This window comes from Felis catus, chromosome D4 (assembly GCF_018350175.1).
Source record: "Felis catus isolate Fca126 chromosome D4, F.catus_Fca126_mat1.0, whole genome shotgun sequence".
Taxonomy (NCBI): Eukaryota; Metazoa; Chordata; class Mammalia; order Carnivora; family Felidae; genus Felis; species Felis catus.
The window spans coordinates 56,728,036-56,748,686 of NC_058380.1; the positions used below are offsets into that span (position 1 = coordinate 56,728,036).

Sequence of the window (20,651 nt, forward strand, 5' to 3'; positions counted from 1 at the left end):
TTACAGTACTGCCTGCTGCTGGAGATGGAAGACAAATAACCTCTGAAAGCAGCACGCAGGAAGAGTGGGGGCAGCAGGGCGCTTTGTGAAGGCTCATTTAGACACTCCGCAGTGGGGTACTGCGAAGGTGAGTGCCCTAACGCGCGGGTCGTCCCCCCGGAGGCCTGACTGGGCAGCTGGGCTTGGCGAGAGAGGAGAGGGCCCCCGGCCGAGGCCGCTTGGATGAGTCATTCTCACCTCCCCAGGCAGGTGCGGGCTGCAGGACGCTTCGCCTCGGCGGGCGGGCAGGAGCCACGAGCCGCCGCGGAGCCCCCTTCCGAGACGCCTCCTCGGGCCGGCACTGACCTTGCCGTCGGCTGCCCGGCTGCCGAAGACCCGGCGCCGCAGAGCGGGGAGCTGGTCGGGGGCGCCCACTGGCACCCGGACCCACAGGTCGTCGGAGCCGGGCGCCGCCTTCCTGCGGTCCCTCAGCGCCTCATTCCTGCGCGAGGTCGCCAAGCTAAGCTGCGAGGGCCGTGCCCCGAGACGCGGGAGGGCGGAGCGCGACGCGCGCCCACCGGCCCACGGAGGTCTTCTGGCGCGGGCGCACGCGCCGCAGCCGCACGGGGCGGGAGACAGGGAGGGTGGGTGTGCTTGGGGAGCGCGCGCCGCCGCCGCCGCCGCCTCAGCCTGCTGCTCCGCCTGCGCCGCCTGCTCCCGGCGCTCGGCCCCAGCACGCCGGCTCCCGAGTGGCCATGGGCGGCGCGGGGTCCGCGGTGTAGAGTCCGCCGGCCCCGGACCCGCGTCCCGCACCCTGACGGTCCCGGTAAGCGGGGGCGGGGGCGGCGGGGACACGGCAGGCACCCTACGGGACGGGTCTGCGGGCCGCGGACAACCCTCCGGGGACTCTGAGGTGTTGTGTGGGAGCCGCCCCTAAGGGAGTCCCTGTGTAAGTAGATAACCCCCCCGAGTGTCCCTGCCTCTGCCCCTTGGGAAAGTTCCGGAGGCGTGCAGGGAGCCGCCCCCATGGAGGACCCCTGTGTGAACGGAGACTCCCAGGGCTGTCTCTGCATTTGCTGCCATGGGGAGGCACAGCGTGGAGGCACTGTCTACCCACAGAGACCTTCTGTGTAACTACCGGAGGGCAAGGGTGGTCTCTGGTGGTGTCTCAGTGGAAGACCGTTTGAGAACACAGGGGAGCCTCAGGAGCCTGCGCGGTGGGGATGGACCCCCACAGAGGACCGCTGTATAAAGGAATACCTTAGACTGTGCCCTGGAACTGCCTGGAATGAACCTCTGACTGGAAGGAGAGGACCCTGCTGCGGGATCTAGGCCAGGAGTAACTTCCCATATGCCCAAAGGACTTTAGCCTTGACCTTTTTAGGGCTCAGTGTGCCCTAAATTGTGCCCCTCCAAGGTGATCGAGAGGCTGGGGCCCTGTGGGGTTGCTGCCTTTGTCCATTCCTTCCCCGACCCCATTAGAAAATGTATTTTCCGTGGTAGCCCAGGTTGTCTCAAAGCTGGATATTTGTGGAGGCAGGAACTTCGATTAGAGCAAAGGACATAAGGGAAGGGAGGACAAATGAGCCCTCTGAAGCTAAGATAGGAGACTTGGGGCCCTGGGCTTGACTATCCATAAGCAAGCAGTAAGATAGGTGGAATAATTGATGCTGGCAGGTCCTGGAAGAGAAAGTCCTTTGAAGGAAGGAAGAAAAGATATGTAGGATTATTGAGCACCCATATACCAAGTACAATGCCAGAGGTGTTTAACATCTCATATAATCCTTACAACAGCATTATGCAATTATCCCCTTTTCAACGTTAGGCACTTTAGACTCAGAGAGGTTTAGCAATTTGCCCAAGGTCACAAAGCTTGGAATCCTGAGATCGGTTTTCGAAATTTATTTGGGAAAAAGTGTCAAGGAGAGGCAGAAGCAAGAATGTATATTTGTTAAGTTGCATTAAGATACCAGGCATAGTATATGGTGTATGCAATAGTAAAAAAAAAAAAAATATGCAATAGTATATGCAATATATATGCAATAGTACATGGTCAGTAAATGTGATGCCTAAATAAGTGAATGAGGAGTGTTTAATTGGGGATGAGACTGCTGCAGGAACTGATTTCCCCAGATTTCAGGGTGTGGCTTCCTTCACTGGCAACCCCACTGTAAGGAGGCCTCTGGTTGTCTCCGGACTTAATTGAGGCTGGGAAGAAGCCTCTGGGTGTGGTCTTTGATAGGATTTGGCTGGGGAACAAGAGGAATGCTTCAGAGGATGGTGTTCTAAGACTACCCTCCCAGCTTGCAGAATCCTTGGGGGAGAGGTGGGAGAGACAGGGTCACTTTTAGGAAACATGATTCATAGTGGCTTTGTGGCCCTCTGACTACATGCACCAACAGACTTTGGTCCACAGATAACATGCAGGACACTTTTTTCCCCAAAGTGCTTCTGCGTGATGATGAGGAGGGCAGAAAAGGTGCAGAGCCAAGGAAGGTTTATTGGGAGTCCATTTTCTGGGGAGGACAAAGGGTCTGCACCTAACACAGTGATGCATCCTCATCTCACCCCTTTGGCTGTGTTAGTGCTTTCATTCCACCTGAATCCTAAGGGTGCAAATTTGGGACCAAGGATAGAGTCTGGTTTCTTGTCCAAAAATGGGGTAGTGAGGGAAGTAAGCAATGTATTCATCAGAGAACCATTCTGAAAGAGTTTTCCTGTTCCCCTATTATCCTTCTTCCACATAGCCAAACCTAGTGACATCCTCCCTTAATAGAAGTGGCTGTCTTCGGCTCCTGGGGTTACTTAGGAAAGATCAGGCTTGTGAGAAAACAAAACAAGCTGATTTGCCAATTGTTAGCTTTTCTTTTTAAACTCAGTGGTTGCCTGATGCATGGGTGTGGCACCTCAGGCACAGCTCCCTCAATGGAGTAAATTCTGACAAAGGTTTACACTGGTTCATCACTTCTCCATTACAAAGTGTTTAAAATCCCCCTTTCATTTTACACCCCTCTCATCAGTTTAACACACCAAAATAAATAGGGTTATGTGTGTGTGTGTATTTTTTTTAATATTTATTTATTTTGGGGAGAGTGCAAGCTGGGGAGGGGCAGAGAGAGGGGGACAGAGGATCCAAAGCCAGCTCAGAGCTGACAGCAGTGAGCCCGATGTGGGGCTTGAACTCATAAACTGTGAGATCAGGACCTGAGGTGAAGTCAGACACTCAACTGACTGACCCACCCAGATGCCCCATTTTTTTTTTTTTTTTAAAGAAAATCAGAAGGAGGGGCACCTGGGTGGCTCATTCAGTTAAGCATCTGACTCTTGATTTCGGCCCAGGTCATGATCTCATTGTTCGTGAGTTCAAGGCCCTCATTGGGCTCTGCACTGATGGTGCTTGGGATTCTCTTTCCTCTCTCTGCCCTCCCCGCATTCTCTTTCAAAATAAATAAACTTAAAAAAAAAAGAAGAAGAAGAAGAAGAGGAAGGAGCAAGCCTGCAAATCTGGAAATATGACCTTTGCTCCAATTTAGAATATGTCCTTGGGTTTTTTTTCCTTACATTCTTCTTGGTATCACACCCTCTCATGTCCCTGGAAAAATTGCTAGGTGGCTTCAGGTGCTCCCCAAATATTGCACTTTGAATATCATCTCCCTGATGTCCAGCATTGGGTAAACATAAAGATTACAAAAATCCTAAGAGTACTAACTCTCCGCTAAACACAACATGAGTAAAATCATTCCAGAATGGATGTGAAGGATGTCACCTGGTGGCCTTAATCTACTCATTTAAAAAAAAAAAAAAAAAAAAAAAAAAGCTCTCTCCAAAGGGAAATAAAATGGGAGAGAACTTCACGTGCATGTACTGATATACCTGGGTTTTACTTATGGACTTTAATCTTCCACATCTTCTCTGATCATATTCTTAGCCTTTAATCTTCCACATCTTCTCTGATCATGTTCTTAGTTTTCTTCTTCCTACATTTGCCATATTTTTGACAGTGCTTCCTTTTCCTCAAACATGAATGGGACTTTCCTCAGCCCATTTCCCATACTCCATTTTTTCCAGTACACCTGTTCCTAAGTGGATCATATTTATGCAAATAATTTCATTTGTCTTTAGTTACAGAATCTTTATCTTCTAGTCCCACCTGCTTTTCTCCAACAATGCTCTTGGTTTCTGCTGTCTTCATTTCCCAGATTGATTTATTCATTCCTGATGGGAATATCATTATCCATTCCACCCTGAGTCTTAATGACCAAGTTCTGACAGGAATTGCTTACCAGCTTCGGACCAAGAAACCAAGACCGTCAGTTTATAGATGGAGACATGATTACTTTCTCCATTATAACATCCCTCTCCAATTCCCTCAGAGATTCACATATATTTACTAAGTGCAACCTACTTGCCAGGCACTATGCTAGATATGTATGACAGTTGCTTGCCCTTGAGGAGTTACATAGAATCAGTCTGCATGTCTCTAATCATTTACTATAGAGTAAGAAAAGTAAGGGGAAATTATAGCTTTACAGAGTACCTGTAGGTTATGTGCCTCCTCTGGTAGCTACACTGTTAACCCCCCTGACATTACCCTCCCCACATTACTTTTGCCCATACGCTTTGAGTGAACTTCCCACACTCTTAGCTTCTTATGATAATGACAATACCTTATATTTGGATAACTTGTTATAGAGCCCTTTTACATACATGATTCTATTTGTTTTTGAGGAATGTTTCATCTTCCTGGGGTCTTCTTACTAAAGCAACAGTGTGTGGGGTGCCTGGCTCACTTTCTCTTTTTCCTGTTGGTTTTTTTTTTACTTTTTGGAGTCTCCTAATCAAATTTATGGGTCTCCCAGAGGGAAAGCGCCAGTGATTCACTACAGTCACCACCTACCAGCTCTTAGGCTATGGAGAAGAGTTTCCTGAAGGGTCCAAAAGCCAAGCAACATGCTCACTGGTCAGTTCTGTAACTTATCAGGGCTATCCTACCACCTGACCTCAGAAAATTAAATTATCTGGGTTTTTTGCCTCCTGAAATCCAAATACATATTCCCTTCTAAACAAATATTTTAAGCATACTGTCTCAAACAAGTTTTGTGGGGCTGATTCATATGTGAAGGCAGTTTTGCTTGCCTATTTCTATCCAGCAACCAGCTGGCTTCATACCTCCTGAGCTATGATGGAGTCCCCATATAGCAATCCATGCCTTGGCATGTGCTTTTACCTCTTCCTGGAATTCTTTTTTTTTTTTTTCCTTAGCCACTCGGGTAACTCCCACTCATATTTCAAAATTTAGCTCAAGCAACACCTTTTTTTAAAATCCTACACTCATGCCCCCTACACACACACATACACTGCATTCTCACAGGCTGAGTGAGATTCCGTTTGTTCATTCTACCAACAGTTATTAAGTGCCTGATTTGTGCCTGACACATACTAGGCTGCACTCAGCAAATATTTGTAGAATCGATAAACAAGTAAATATAATTAAGGTGTAATAAGTTTATTAAATGGGGTTGAATCTGTGCTTCAGGGGCCTACAGCAGAGAACAGGAGTGCCTCTCCATCTTGCTGAAAAGCTCTGCTTGCTAAGTGCAGTCACACCAGCCAGTCACTAATGATGTGCTATTTCTTAACTGTTGCTCTGCTTCTGTGGGAAGCCAGCACTGTAGCTTTTCATGAAGACTCATCCCAAGCCCCCAGAGGCTAAGGATCATGCCATAATTGTGTTCTCATGTATATTAGAGCTTTGATGGCTTTTAGTAAATATTAAAAACAGGACCTCCTTCATGTATCACTCTCTTGAGCAGAGTTCAGGAAGACAGTTTTTATTCACTCTTTAGCCCTTCTGCTGCTCGGAAACCCCAAAGGAGCCCTGTGCAGTTGAGGCTGACTATGTCTCTCTGGACTGACTGAAGCCAGTGCTGCTGTGCTGGGTAAATAGAATGAAAGAAGAGAGGGAGGTACCAGGTAGACCCTTTCAGAGTCCGCAGATATGAAAACTAAAAGTAATCTGTAAATTACCGCTAGTCAACAGGAATGGTTGATTATGAACAGGCTCCCAGAGCACTGTCATGAGACACTGCATTCCTAAAGCAAAACTCTTTGATGGCTTTTGTTTAAAGTCTTGAGATTGATGTTGATGTCCGCAGTGAGCTTAGAGTCTGTGCTATGCATTTTGCATTTTTTAGACCCTGGTTCTGCTGATTTTCCATACCTTTGTGGCTAATTACCTTCTACATTAAGTATGTGACTTTCCCTGAGGCTCTCAATCTTTTAGGCACATGCTTCCTGGAACCAGCTGTCAACCACCTTGAAATTTTTCACTCTCATGTGCAGATGCTGCACATGCTAAATTTCTCCAGCCCAAACCCAGTGGGGAAGATATAGATTTTCAAGCTTCCTACTTGTGCCCTTAGGGCAACAGCCCTGTGGGCCAGGCCACAGTGCCACAGGACACACCATAAATGCAGGAGACCATTGATCTTGATAATATTCTCTCTTTTCTTACTGTGGTTATACAAACCGGCTAAATTCCAGAATTCTATAGCTCTCCCCTGTGGTCAGAGAAATTACCCATAACTACTATATGGTTACTTGTTCTCATCCCTGCTAGCCCTGAACCACCACCATTCAGGGTCCACCTCTGGAGAAGCAGAGTAGATATGATGAGATGAGCGGATGACTCCGTAGTTTTTAGAACTGAGTTCTGAAAATTTAGTTGTCTCTCTGGACAATGTTGAGGAAGAGAAAGGGTACTGACACCATGATCTCAAATAAACTTCTTATGTTGTTCAGTCATCTCTGCAACATTTATTTAACAAAGATTTATAGAACCCATGCTCTGTGGAAGACCATGGGAACCATATAAATTTTTTTCTCTTTTGATGTCACTGGAAACCTGAAATTCCTTTTTCCACCTGTTCAACCCACTTTCTGGTTATTTTCCTTTGTCCCTCCACTCAGAGGTTTTCTTTGCCTTGTTGCAACCTAGGAAAGCCCTCGTAACCTCTAAGCAATCACTTTTAGATGCTTTTGAGCCTTTTTTCAAACAGTTGCCAGCCCTCTATCAAGAATCAGATGAAAAAAATAAAAAGCATCCAGATTGGTAAAGAAGTAAAACTTTCACTATTTGCACATGACATGATATTATATATAGAAAACCCTGAAGAATCCACCAAAAAACTACAATAACTGATAAATGAATTCAGTACAGTCACAGGATACAAAATTAATTTTAAAAAAAGAATCAGGGGCCCCTGGGTGGCTCAGTGGATTAAGCGGCCGACTTCAGCTCAGGTCATGATCTCATGGTCTGTGAGTTCGAGCCCTGCATCGGGGCTTTGTGCTGACAGCTCAGATCCTGGAGCCTGCTTCCAATTCTGTGTCTCCCTCTCTCTCTGCCCCTCCCCTGCGTGCGTGCTCTCTCTCTTTCCCTCTCTCAAAAATAATAAACATTAAAAAATTTTTCATAAAAATAAAAAAAGAATCCGATGAAAGCAAGTACAGTAAATGTACCTTACATTTAGCATGCCAAATGAGGAGACTCCTGCCTATTAGGAGGGCTATTTCCCAGTCTTCTCATAGGTACAAATCTTTATAGAGAGCTTGGGAAGAGGTTCCCTAGCTGCCTTCCCCTTCCTTACTTCTCCACCAGCTCCTTCTATGAAGCAACCCTTCCTCCTCTTACTCCCACTACTTTGCCCTTATAAATATTATCACTGTGTTCTAAGCATGTGCTCTGCAGAGAATGGGTGTGTCTTGTACACACACCAAGCTCCTCACATATGTCTTACTGCCTGACAAATACATCTAGACCAACTTCTCTTACCCAAAGAAGGATTTTGGTTTTGTCATCTGTTTTCATTTCCTCCAGATCATATAGCCAAACAGCTCTATTCTACCTTCTTGTCCCTGTTATTCACCACCCTCCTGCTCCTGCCCTCTGAGGTTATTTTCCAAGCCTTCCTTAGATACCACAAATTCTCTGGCAGTAACATCATTCTTGAGACAATGTCTTTTTATTTTTCTTTCATCTTTGTTAAGGAGGTGGAAAACCCAATTCCACCCATCAGCCAAAGAAGTAATCATTAGTTACCATTTGCGGAATCTTTACAACTTGATTTCCTTTTAACTCACTCTTCTTCCTAGGACTTCTTCCAGCACAGGAAGGGCCAGGTTTTTCTCAGCAGGCATTTGTTTTTACCCATCACTAATCACTACCACTTGTTTCTCTAGAAATTAGAGCTGATTTTGTTAATTTCTCAAACACCCAGGTGCACATCATGGATATTTCAACACACTTGCTTTTAATCAAGGTGTCTTTTGTATACAGGTTTGGTCCTCTCTGTTAAGCATTAAGGGTTTAAATCTCACTCTTTGAAGCCTACTTCTATTGTGTCCTCACAGTTTACTCTTAAAATCAAAGTCATGTTTATTCAAAATGACTTTGGGCCTTGTTTGGATTTTGGCGGTTTCTTTTTAATGTTTCTGCTGTACATTTTCCGCCCTTATGGACATAAAGTGGCCTAGAAAACTGAACCATCTAAGGTAAAAGCAATAGAAGTACTCCAGGATCCTGTGGTCAGGGATGGAAAGTGGTTTTTAATTTGTTTTTATGTTTGTTTTGCTGGTGGATGTCATCTTCAGTCTTCATTGAAGTTCCTTTAAAGATAAACTCCCCAGACCACTGCAGTGACATCATTAACAGTTGAGATAGCTTAATAGTGATTCTTGTTATCCTTACAGAGAATAATGGGTTGTAGCAGGACTACAACGTGTTGGGAGATGCCTGTGGTTAATTCGCTGATACACTATTAATGAGTCAGTTCACTTATAGAGCAACCCTCTTCATTGGCTGGCCTTGTTGAGAACTCTTACTGCATTATCTGAAAAAGCCAGTGGGAACCAAATACATACCATTGATTTTCCTCCAATGAATCATTCTTAAAAAAATGACTTTCGCATAGTTATTTTAGGTCTCCAAATAAGCATTTCTCAACTTTGTTTCAACCTATACTTTCTTGCTAAGAAACTTAAATGTCTTGTAACTAATCCCTAAAATTTATAATACAACTTCTGGAAGGAGGCTGCCCCCAATAGTACTTTTTGTATCTCCCGAAGAACCAAGAGGACACTGTCAAGCTCTGCTGTTTTGTAGTCTATTTTACAAAAAAAAAAAAGTGATGACTTTAATATTTGCTTTACAGATATAAATATGTATTATAATTTATTCACTTCTTCTATCTTCTCTCCTCTTGGAGTTCAAATATATATCCCCCACCTGCCCCCAGGATCCAGCCAGTGAGAATCATTGCTCTGATCTTTGTGTTCCTATTGGATTAAATCAGTTTTTTCTCTTTATTTATGGCATGAATATATCACAGGTTTTTTTAATAATCCTCCTATTGACATTATTTCCACCTTTTTATAATTGTAAAAAATTAGCCGGTAAATATTCTTTTACCTTTATGCACAAGTCAAAGAGGATCAGCCTCTCAGTAGGGTCTTCTTCAGTCAAAGATATGTTAGTAGTGTCCATCTCTGTTAGAACCACAGATTCTTTTATATCATTTTATTTTAATTCTAGTATACTTAACATAGTATTATATTAGTTTCAGGTGAACAATATAGTGATTTAACAATTCCATGCATCACCCAGTGCCCATCATGACATGTGCACTCTTTAATCCCCATCACCTATTTTGCCCATTTCCTCATCCACCTTCCCTCTGGCAACCATCAGTTTTAGAACCACAGACTTTTTTTTTAAATAGGCTCCACACCCAATGTGGGGCTCAAACAACCCCGAGATCAAGAGTTGCATGCTCCCCCAACTGAGCCAGCCAGGCACCCCCTAGAACCACAGACTCTTATAACAAGCTTGAGAATTCTGTTCTTGTACCACAGCAGTCACGGGGAAAGCTTACTACTCCACAATGTTGTCCCTGTCTTTTAGAAGTAACCATCTTTAAATCAAAAGACAAAAATGTGGTTCTCTAATCAAAAATGTAAAATTATTCAAAGGCTGTATTTTTCAAATCGCAGGTCCAGACTCATTGCGAAGTCATGAAATCATTTGGGAGAGTCACTATCAGGATTGTTTTAATGAAATAGGATAGAAAGGATAGAAAATATCAGGGGGCATCACATGTAGTATAAGTAGGATTGTTTCACAAAACTGCAGGTTCAGTTCTAGATTTATGAATACATGTTTATAACCATATGTCTACAGTGTCACATCATAAACTATATTTCTTACTATGGGTCACAGTCAAAACTTTTGAAAAACATACCATGAAAGTTTTCTGAGGAAAACCCTGTAGCCTTGGAAATAATTGATCGTGAAGAAGGTCTGCAGTAAAGGGTTGTGTGTCAGTTTTACCTTCTCCCTTTTGGTGTGGTGTGTCTGTACCTCTTGCTCTAAGTGGGAGACTTGCTTCCTACCTATCCATAGCACAGCTGGTGCTCTTGAGGCATGTGAGCAGTGTCTGGAGACCATAGACCCAGCCTCTTCAAGAATACTCTGGATCCATAGCCTCAGCAAAAGCACTAACATACACACATTCTCCTCTCTACTCCTAGGCCCACCCAGACTAGATACCTGTTTGGGTTACTTGTAAAAGAATATGATAAAAGAACGTGAACATTATAAATGTTTAAGACTACATAATCCAAACATGATCATTAACAGAGAGCTAAAGCCCAAGGCAGTAAAGGAAGGTGTCCTGGATCACAGCAGATCCAGAACTAGAACAAGTTATTTTGTTTCTTAAATTCCACTAGTTAGTTGATTTCAAACTGCCCTGTCAGTAAAAAAACAAAAACAGAAAAACAAACAAACCCTCCTGCCCTCTCAGTAAATCAGTCAGAGAAAAGCTGAATAAAATACTGTATGATTTCACATACAGGGAATCTAAAAACACTGAATTCCTTGAACTCAGGGCACCTGAGTACAGTTGGTTAAGCATCCAACTCTTTTTTTTTTTTTTTTTTTTTTTTGCCAATTTAGCTAACATACAGTATGGTCTACTTCAGTAGTTTTCCATAACTAATCACTTACATACAACACCCAGTGCTCATCCCAACAAGTGCCCTCCTCAAGCCCATCACCCATTTTCCCTGTTCCCCCAACCGCCCACCCCCATCAACCCTCAGTTCTCTATATTTAAGAATCTCTTATGGTTTGCCTCCCTCTCTGTTTGTATCTTATTTTTCCTTCCATTCCCCTATGTTCATCTATTGTGTTTCTCAAATTTCACATATGAGTGAAATCATATGATATCTGTCTTTCTCTGACAGACTTATTTCCTTTAGGATAATACCCTCTAGTTCCATCCACGTTGTTGCAAAGATTTCATTTTTTTCATCACCAAGTAGTATTCCATTGTATATGTATACCACATCTTCTTCATCCATTCAGTTGATGGATATTTGAGCTCTTTCCATAATTTGGCTATTGTTGATAGTGCCTCTATAAACATTCAGGTGCATGTGTCCCTTTGAATCAACATTCCTATATCCTTTGGAGAAATTCCTAGTAGTGCAATTGCTGGATCTTAGGGTAATTCTATTTTTAATTTTTTGAGGAACCTCTATACTGTTTTCCAGAGTGGCTGCACCAGTTTGCATTCCCACCAGCAGTCAAGAGGGTTCCCCTTTCTCTACATCCTCGCCAACATCTGTTGTTTCCCAAGTTGCTAATTTTAGCCACTCTGACCAGTGTGAAGTGGTATCCCAATGTGGTTTTGATTTGCATTTCCCTGATATTGAGCAATGTTGAGCATCTTTTCATGTGTCTGTTTGCCATCTAAGCATCCGACTCTTGATTTCAGCTTAGGTCATGATATTAAGGTTCATGAGTTCAAACCCCACATCAGGCTCCATGCTAACAGTACAGAGCCTGCTTGAGATTCTCTCTCTCTCCCTCTCTCTCTCTCTGCCCCCCTCCTTCCCTCTCTGCCCCCCCAAAATAAATAAATGAAACTTTAAAAATATTGAACTCATAGAAACAGAGTACAATTATGGTTGCCAAAGGCTGAGAATAGGGGGAAATGGGGAAACACTGGTCAAAGGGTACAAATGTTTAGTTATAAAATAAGTAAGTTCTGGGGATCTCAGGTACAGCAAGGTGACCATAGTTAATACTATTTTGTATATTTGAAAGATGCTACAAGAGTAGAGCTATAATGTTCTTAATATAAGAATGACAAAATGGTAATTATGTGAGGTAAAGGATGTGTTAACTAGCCTTATTGTAAACATTTTTGCGATATGTAAGTATCAAATCATCACGTTGTACACTTTAAATTTATATCGTGTTGTATGTCAATGATATCTCAATAAAGCTGGGAAATAAATGAACGTAAAACTGCCCTCTCTCCCTTTACCCTTTATCTAGTCAGTTACCAATTTCTCTAATTTTGTTTCCAGGGTATCAAATAGACTCCGTCAGCATTATTCTTGCTGTCATCATTTCAGTTTAAATCCTCTACATCTTGCCTGGACTATTATAGTAGCCTTCTAATTGGCCCTAACCTTTCCTCCTACCCTTTGCCACCTCTTCACCCACACAAACTGAAAATAGCTTCCTACCCGTTCTTCAGGGTCCACTTTGACTCCCAGTAGTGTAGTCTTAAACTCCCTTTAGGCATTTCCAGTACTTTGTCTCACTCTTCTTTGAGTTCTGATATTAAGTAGCTTTAGTGGTGAGACTGTTCTCCTGTCTTCTATGTCTTATGATGAGTAGTTAGTGCTTTGCACATTGTGCTGTTCAATAAGCCTTGATTATAATGGATTGAGAAAAAGGCTAAAATGGACTCTCTTTTTCACTTTACTTAGAAGAAGCATTCCCCAGCTGAATTCCACTAAGACCTTTCAGGCTAGGAAATAGCAAACCAGCTTTGCAATGTGCCATGTCATGCCCTCACTTAACAGTGCTGTACCCTGGTACTGCAAAGGAAGAGCAGGGATAATGTTACTTCTTAATCTGTAAAGGTTTTATTGAACAGTTCATTAAAAAAAATAACACTAGTGGGGTGCCTGGGTGGCTCAATTGGTTCAAACCGATCGGTTCAAATAGGTTCTAAGTGTCTGATGGGCTTAGATCTCGTGGTTTGTGGGTTCGAGCCCCGCATTGGGCTCTGTGCTAACAGCTTGGAGCCTGGACCCTGCTTCAGATTCTGTGTCTCCTTTTCTTTCTGCCCCTCCCCCACTCGTGCTCTGTCTCTCTTTCAAAAATAAATAAACATTAAATTAAAAAAAATTAGTGAAGTTTTAAAAATGTGAACAGCACCTTAGCACTTGTAATGGTCAGGTTGTCTATGAAAGAGAAACACACCCACAAAGAAGCATAGCTACCAATTAGAGGGGGCAAAGGATTGTTTGTGACCTTAGGGTGGTAGAGTTTCCTATCTAATTAGGAGTCCCCTAAAAATAGGAGATCATTCACTGTGACTGAAAAAATGAGCATTTTATGTGGATTATCCCTGGATGCACTGTGCACAGAACTTATTGGAGGAGTGTTTCTTGTCAGAAGTCTGAAATGTTTTGCTGCAGTCTTGCTTTAAGCCTTGGGTCGTCTCATGGGGCAGAGGAAAGACTTGGGCTCTGAAGTTTCTAACTTTCTCAACAAAGGCGTGGGACCCCTAGACCTAATTGGCTTTGGGACACCAAGAAAGACAGAGATACAATCTCACATTTGTAGAATACTTCCCAGTCTACTAAGCACTTTTTAAGCTCATTTTTTATTTTTTTTATTTTTATTTTATTTTTTTTTTTTCAACGTTTATTTATTTTTGGGACAGAGAGAGACAGAGCATGAACGGGGCAGGGGCAGAGAGAGAGGGAGACACAGAATCGGAAACAGGCTCCAGGCTCTGAGCCATCAGCCCAGAGCCCGACGCGGGGCTCGAACTCACAGACCGCGAGATCGTGACCTGGCTGAAGTCGGACACTTAACCGACTGCGCCACCCAGGCGCCCCTTAAGCTCATTTTTTAATGTTATCCTCATGACAGCCCTGTGAAGTGCACTGGGCAGATAGCTTCCATTTTTATAAATGAGAAAAACAAACTCACAGAGCTAGTTAAAAATAGCAGAGTCTTTTGACTCCTTAACAAGTGTTCTCTCCACCTCACCATGCCACTAAGCTCCAGAAAATCTTGCCATTTAGGTGAATGGTTGAAACTAATTGGCCCAACATGGCCATTGGTTGAGTCTGGGCCCCTCTGCTTTTGGTCCACAGAGCCATGGGGGTGTTGATGTCCAAGCGGCAGACAGTGGAGCAGGTGCAGAAGGTGAGCTTGGCTGTGTCTGCCTTCAAGGATGGGCTACGGGACAGGCCTTCCATCCGACGCACCGGTGAGCTTCCAGGGTCCCGCCGTGGCACCGTAGAGGGCTCTGTCCAGGAGGTACAGGAGGAGAAAGAAGCAGAGGCAAGCACTCCAGTGCTCCAAGAAGAGAGCAGTGTCAACCGTGCAGCCTGGGAGAGGCTCCGAGATGGGCGTGGAGTGGAGCCTGAGGAGTTTGACAGGACTAATCGGTTCACGCCCCCTGCGTTCATCCGCCCTACCCGGAAGCTGGATGATGACAAGCCTCCTGATATCTGCTTGGAGCCCAGAGAACATGTGAGTATCCAGTTAAGGCACAATCCTCAAGTCTTAGACTTTCTGAGGATCAGAGAGCAGGATAGGACGGCCTGAGTATAGTTAAAATGAGACTCAGAAACAAAAGAACTCCAGAAAGGTGCAGTTGAGTCCAGAACAATCTTAAAGAATTTCTTCTACAAGAATAAAAATGTTACATCCTGGATTGGTTTTGTGAGAGACATGAGGCAGTGGTGATAAGGAATGACACGATAGCAGGGATAGTAGTATTCCCTGTAGGAGGCATTTAGAAATTTGTGGGCATTCAAGAAGGTCACAGTGAGTGGGAATTGCTACTGGTTTTTGATGCCAAGAAAACCAGGGATGCTAAGTGTCCTGCAATGCTTGGGACAGTCTTTCAGAACAGATTTTTTTCCCCAAAAATCCTAGTAGCATCCCTCTTCAGAAACATGATCACAGAAGCCTGAGCATATGGAAAAGCTTACTGATTCTTGTCTCTCCAAGAGAAAGCTCCATCACCTCAACACTGCCTTCAGTTGGAGCTGTTTCTCTGGGCTTCTCCAGGGACACTCAGCCCCGTGTAGGTAGCTCTGTGTTTGGTGGTCATAGGATCTTGCTGCCTACACTGGAATGAATACACTCCCTATTTATTCCTTTCCTCAGGTTGTCAATGATGAGATGTGTGATGTCTGTGAGGTCTGGACAGCTGAGAGCCTCTTCCCATGCAGGATCTGCACCAGGGTTTTCCATGATGGCTGCCTGCGCCGCATGGGCTACATCCAAGGAGATAGTGCAGCGGAGGTGACCGAGACAGCCCACACAGAAACCGGCTGGAGCTGCCACTACTGTGTGAGCCTGGACTACAGGGACAGTAGGCTGCCTCACTGCAGGGAACTTGGCACTTTTACTAGAGACCCAGTCTTGGAACACTGGTTTCTAGGCAGTGACCTAAAGAGGTTTCCAATAGTAGACACATGGATCCTCAAGCTTTCTCTTGAGGACAGGCTTTCTCTACCTCAGCATTATGACATTTTTGGACATAATTTTTTGTTGTGGGGAGTGTATACATTGTAGGATATTTAGCAGCATCCCTGGCCTCTACCCCCATTAGATGTCAGTGGCACCCAACCCCAATTGTAACAACCAAAAATGTTTCCAGATACTCCCAAATGTGTCCTAGGGGAGAAAACTTATCCCCAGTTGAGAACCACTGAGCTAGAAGAATCAATGGGTAGGATGAGGCTTAATTACTAAAAAGTCTTTTGTTTGGAACAGTGCTTTCTCTCTAAGTCTGTGGTTGTCATTCATTGTACTTATCTGAAAAACCAACCTGAAATCCTAACCAGCTTGCCTCCAATAGGTGTAGGCTCTAACGTAGGAACACTTACTTCTTAGTCCTAAGATTGTCATTTGGTCTACCACCTAATTCTTAGGAGCATTTGTTCTTTATCTCTAATATGATCATTATGTAAATTAAATAACAACGGTCTATTGATTCAGAACTTTGCAAATTCTATATAAATGCCTTCTAACTTTTAAAAACACAAAAGCCAGATTCATATCCATTTCTCAGCACATCTGAATAGAGTTTAACTCTTGCTTTATTGATCTGTTATCCTGCAGGTGTCTTCATTATTCACGGATTTCAGAATAAGGAGCATCTCAGCAGATCCCCCCCTCTTCTTCCTACTGCCTAGAAGAAAGCAAAATTGAAGTATAGGACAGTTATTTCCAGCCACTTACACATCTTTTCCCCAGCTGAAGTATGTCATGGTAGACCCTGCTCTACACACAATCTTCTCTAGTCACCACCCCTCCAAACACCAGCCTTTTCACTCCCAGCAACTCTGCTCTGCAGTATTCTGATGTGGGACCAGGTTGAAGGTGTCTCTGTCCTAACCCCCACCCCCACCCCAGAATATATGGCCCCCTTCTTGGCTTTCTGTCATGGTCCTACCATCATTACTAACACTTTCCAGACTTTTTACAACGGCTTCTTCCAAGCTCTTCCCCTTTATTTCCTTCCCTTCATAGCCAGGCTTCTTGAAAAGACTCCATTAGCTCCTTGTTGCTACTCACCCACCTATAATTCAGCTTCTGCATCCATCATTCTGCTGAATTGTTTCTTTCTTAAGTCACCAGTGACCTAATTGTCAAGTCTAGTGACTTTTTCTCAGGTATCTTCTTACTTGACCTCTCTGGGGTATTTAGCACTTCCTTATTGCCTCTTCTCTTTTGGAGGGATTTGAGTATTTATGAGAGTTATTATGTAAAATATGGAAACTAGAGAAAATAGAAAATCAGTAAAGTCCTATCATATTTGTATAACCACTGTTAATATAACCTTCTACATTGTGCAACTCTCTTTTCTTGGCTTCTCGTATCCTCTACTGATACTCTTCCTATCTTCTCTGACCATTCTGAATGACTTTAGTTAATTTCTTGCTGTAGTCCTAAATGCTTTCTTGGGGCTCTGTTGTTACATTTATCTTTTCTCATTGTACACACTCTATGCCTGGGTTACTTCATCCACTTCAGTGGCTACAGCTACTGTCTAAACACTAATGATTCCCAAACCTGTGTGTCCAGACCTGAATTTCTTATCTCTTGGATTTACATCCATCTTGTTGCCTCACAGGTACTTCACATTCAGCATGCCCCAAAACGAACTCCCCTTTTCCCCAAAACCTGTTCTCCATCCATTTATTGCCTCTGTCAATAGTAATACCACCACCACCACTCCCCAGGTACCAACACCAACTCATTTCTCTCTTTCATCCTTCACATCCAGTAAGTGATTCTGTCTCCTAATACCTCCAATCTCTCCTCTCTTCTCCATGCTCAAGTCTTAGTTTAGCCACTCATCTTTTTTTACCTGCACTATAGTGACAGCCAACTAATTTCTCCATGCATCTAGACTTTGCCCCTCTAATTCATTCTCCATACAGCAAAGAGTTGACCATGGCACTCTTCCCTTAAAAACCATTTGGTGGGTCCCCTGGGTGGCTCAGTCGGTTAGGTGTCCAACTTCAGCTCAGTCATCATCTCATGGTTTGTGAGTTCAAGCCCCGCATCAGGCTCTCGGCTATCAGTGCAGAGCCTACTTTGGATCCTCTGTCCCCCTATCTCTGCCCCTTCCCTGCTTGTTCTCTCTCTCTTTCTCTCTAAAAAGTAAATGAACATTAAAAAAAAAAACATTTGGTGACTCCTCTTTGCCCCAAAATAAAGGTTCATTTGAATAAAGGCTCAGAAATAAAGGGAATTTGAGGCCCTTAAATAAAGGGCATTTGAGGCACTTCACAGTCAGGCTTTGGCCTACCTGTCCCTCATCTTTTATCATTCCTCTTTATTTTCCTTACACACACACACACACACACACACACACACACACACCCTACACTCCTGCCCCACTGAACATCTCACAGTGTTACACCACATTTATTGAAAGAATTGTTTGAGTTCTTTATGAAATCCGCAAATGAATACTCATGATATGTCTGTTCCTGTTCTTTGCTGGTATTTTAGGAGAGAAATAACCTACTAGAGAGAATCTTTGATAATTTAAAGACTATAAAACTGTATATAAGTGTTAAAAAAATAACATATCAGTGCTGTTTTAGAATTAAAGCTTCTATGGCACCACCAAAAAAACTCATTTGGTTTTAGGGACTTTGTCATTATGTCATCTCTTTTAAAACCGTTATGTATTATTTAAAGTAATACAGCCTACTAGGATCAGTTAGAATTAAACTTCTTTTTTAACTGAAATCCTCTTTGAGCACAGTCTAACACAGAAGCCAGATACATAAAATGAATAAAGATGGAGCTGCTGCGGTTGATGGAGTTGGGGATTCACAACCTTGCCCACTTACTAGTCCCCTTTTCCCTTGAAGCAGCTTCCTAAGGCACTTCCAAGGAATCCCTAGGGTATCTCAGAATAATTTTTAAACTCCTGTCTTCGTAAAAGGGACTCAGGTCTAGAATCAGGATACCAGGCTTCTGGGGAAGATTCTGCCACAGAGTTGGTCAACTCTGAGCAGGTCCTTTCCCCTTTCTAGAAACTCAGTCTCCTTGATTCTGATTAGAGGCTGGGATTAGATGATCCCAGAATTGCCTTCAAATTGAAATACCATTTCCATCCTTCTTGATCCTTGGCTTTTCTTTCTTGCTGGTCTATATGGCCACTGACTCAGCTCTTCTCTTTTTTCAGGACAACCTCAACTTGCTGCTAACTGAGGAGGAAATGTACAGCCTCACAGAGACCTTTCAGCAGTGTAAAGTCATCCCTGGTAAGGCTGCACAGGGCTGTCAGATGCAGAGGGGCTGGCACATTTTTCCTCCATACTTTCTAGGATGAACCCTAAAAGGAGTATTCTGGAATTTGGAGGGTAGGGGTAAATAGGTCCCTGTTGGCCAGCAGGGGCACCCACACACCTACCCATTCCCCCCACCCACCACAGCCTCAGTTATCCTGGCTATGGGAGAAAAAGACTCCACAAAAGCTATGGATGTAGGGGCTCTGGAGGGTAGCCTAGGGGTGAATGCAGATGCCCCAGAGGCTGAGGAAAGGGTGGGCATGGCTAGCATGGGGTGCCTCCCACAGATTGCTCCCTGACACTGGAGGACTTCCTGCGCTACCGCCACCAAGCAGCAAAGCGGGGGGACAGTGACAGGGCTCTAAGCGAGGAGCAAGAGGAGCAGGCAGCCCGCCAGTTTGCAGCCCTGGACCCTGAACATCGAGGACACATAGAGTGGCCTGACTTCTTGTCCCATGAGTCCCTCCTGCTTCTGCAGCAATTGCGTCCCCAGGTGAGGGCCAGCTGGGGTGAATGTCGATGGGATACTGGGTGACAGAGACCTGGGAAGCATGCCAGGTAGGTTGGGGGAGCACTAGGTACTGTCTTAGCAGGGACCAGTACCAGGAAAGGGCTCACCTTCTACCCAGTAACAGGTGGTCCAGTGCCTAAGCTGGGGAAACTGCCCAAGAAAGATTGATTTGCATTGAACCCAACTGCAAATGTTAATGCTACCAGAAAGCCTCTGGGCAGCTTCAAAGGGAGGCTGCCAAGGTGGTGATGGAGGTAGGATTCTCTATGGCTTGACATTTTACAAAATATTTTCAGCTCCAAGATCTTAACTTGTCTCTTCTTCCCCAGAACTCTCTGTTAAGGCTTCTGACAGTCAAGGAGCGGGAGCGAGCCCGGGCCATCTTCCTGGCACGGGGCAGTGGGAACACTATCAGTGAGGCAGAATGCCGCGGAGCCCAGCATTCTTGGTTCTGCAAACGCCTTGCAGAGGCTCCATCCTGCAGTGTCAGGTTTGCTCCCTGCCAATCCCTGCCCCCACTCACATGCCCTCATCCTTTTTCCATGCCAAATGGCCCTTGGCATAAAAGGTACCTCTCTGTTTCTTCTGTCAACGGATAGGAGAGGATCCTCCTGTGCATTAGACAGTGACTCCTGTTGGGCCAAGGCATAGGGCATCCCCTCCTCCAAACTGTGGCCCCATATCAGAAAAGCCTGGGGGCTCAAGCATCCGACTTGGGCTTAGGTCATGATCTCACTGTTTGTGAGTTCAAGCCCCACGTCCGACTCTGTGCTGACAGCTCAGAGCCTGGAGCCTGCTTCAGATTCTGTGGTCTCCCTCTCTCTGCCCCTCCCCCATTCATGCTGTCTGTCTGTCTCTCTCTGTCTCTCTCTCTTTCAAAACTAAATAAACATTAGAAAAGCCTGGACATGCATGTCCAGAGCCATGGATGGGTTCACCAGAGTTTGGGAGGAGCCAGACCTTTCACTTTCCCACTGCTAACCACATATCATTGTGTCCAACAGTATCAGCCATGTGGGTCCCATAGCAGATAGTAGCCCAGCCAGCAGCAGCAGCAAGAGTCAGGACAAGGCTCTGCTGCCAACAGAACAGGAGTCCAGGTGAGTAGAACCTCCTTAAGGGGCTGTCTGCACCCCTACCCTTTAACACACATAAGTGGGCATTACTAACTGCCACCCCAAAACAGCAAGTGCCTATCCCAGAAACCAGGCTCCAAGAATATACATTTGACCACAGA

The 20,651-nt window shown here is 44.4% G+C and overlaps 1 protein-coding gene and 1 long non-coding RNA gene across 5 annotated transcripts in view; one reads left to right on the top strand and one right to left on the bottom strand.

Moving 5' to 3' along the window:
* The window catches only part of PHF24 (PHD finger protein 24), a 25,320-nt gene continuing 4,669 nt past the window's right edge, over window positions 1-20,651 (top strand). Inside the window, exons 1-7 of one of the 3 annotated variants that reach the window (XM_006939244.5) lie at window positions 1-127; window positions 14,227-14,608; window positions 15,251-15,436; window positions 18,798-18,876; window positions 19,191-19,396; window positions 19,744-19,904; window positions 20,419-20,514. In XM_006939244.5, coding sequence (XP_006939306.1) covers window positions 14,231-14,608; window positions 15,251-15,436; window positions 18,798-18,876; window positions 19,191-19,396; window positions 19,744-19,904; window positions 20,419-20,514 — 1,106 coding nt within the window. In that variant the 5' untranslated portion in view covers window positions 1-127; window positions 14,227-14,230. Of the gene's footprint in view, window positions 128-666; window positions 806-14,226; window positions 14,609-15,250; window positions 15,437-18,797; window positions 18,877-19,190; window positions 19,397-19,743; window positions 19,905-20,418; window positions 20,515-20,651 lie in introns of those variants that run through there. The other 2 variants (XM_023242409.2, XM_045043077.1) reach the window with 2 other exon arrangements.
* LOC111557506 overlaps window positions 16,149-20,651 on the bottom strand; it is a 16,195-nt gene continuing 11,692 nt past the window's right edge. For both annotated transcript variants that reach the window (XR_006588753.1, XR_006588752.1), the window contains 2 exons: window positions 16,671-16,870; window positions 16,149-16,280 (listed from right to left, as the gene is read on the bottom strand). This is a non-coding gene — a long non-coding RNA (uncharacterized LOC111557506). The remainder of the gene's footprint in view (window positions 16,281-16,670; window positions 16,871-20,651) is intronic.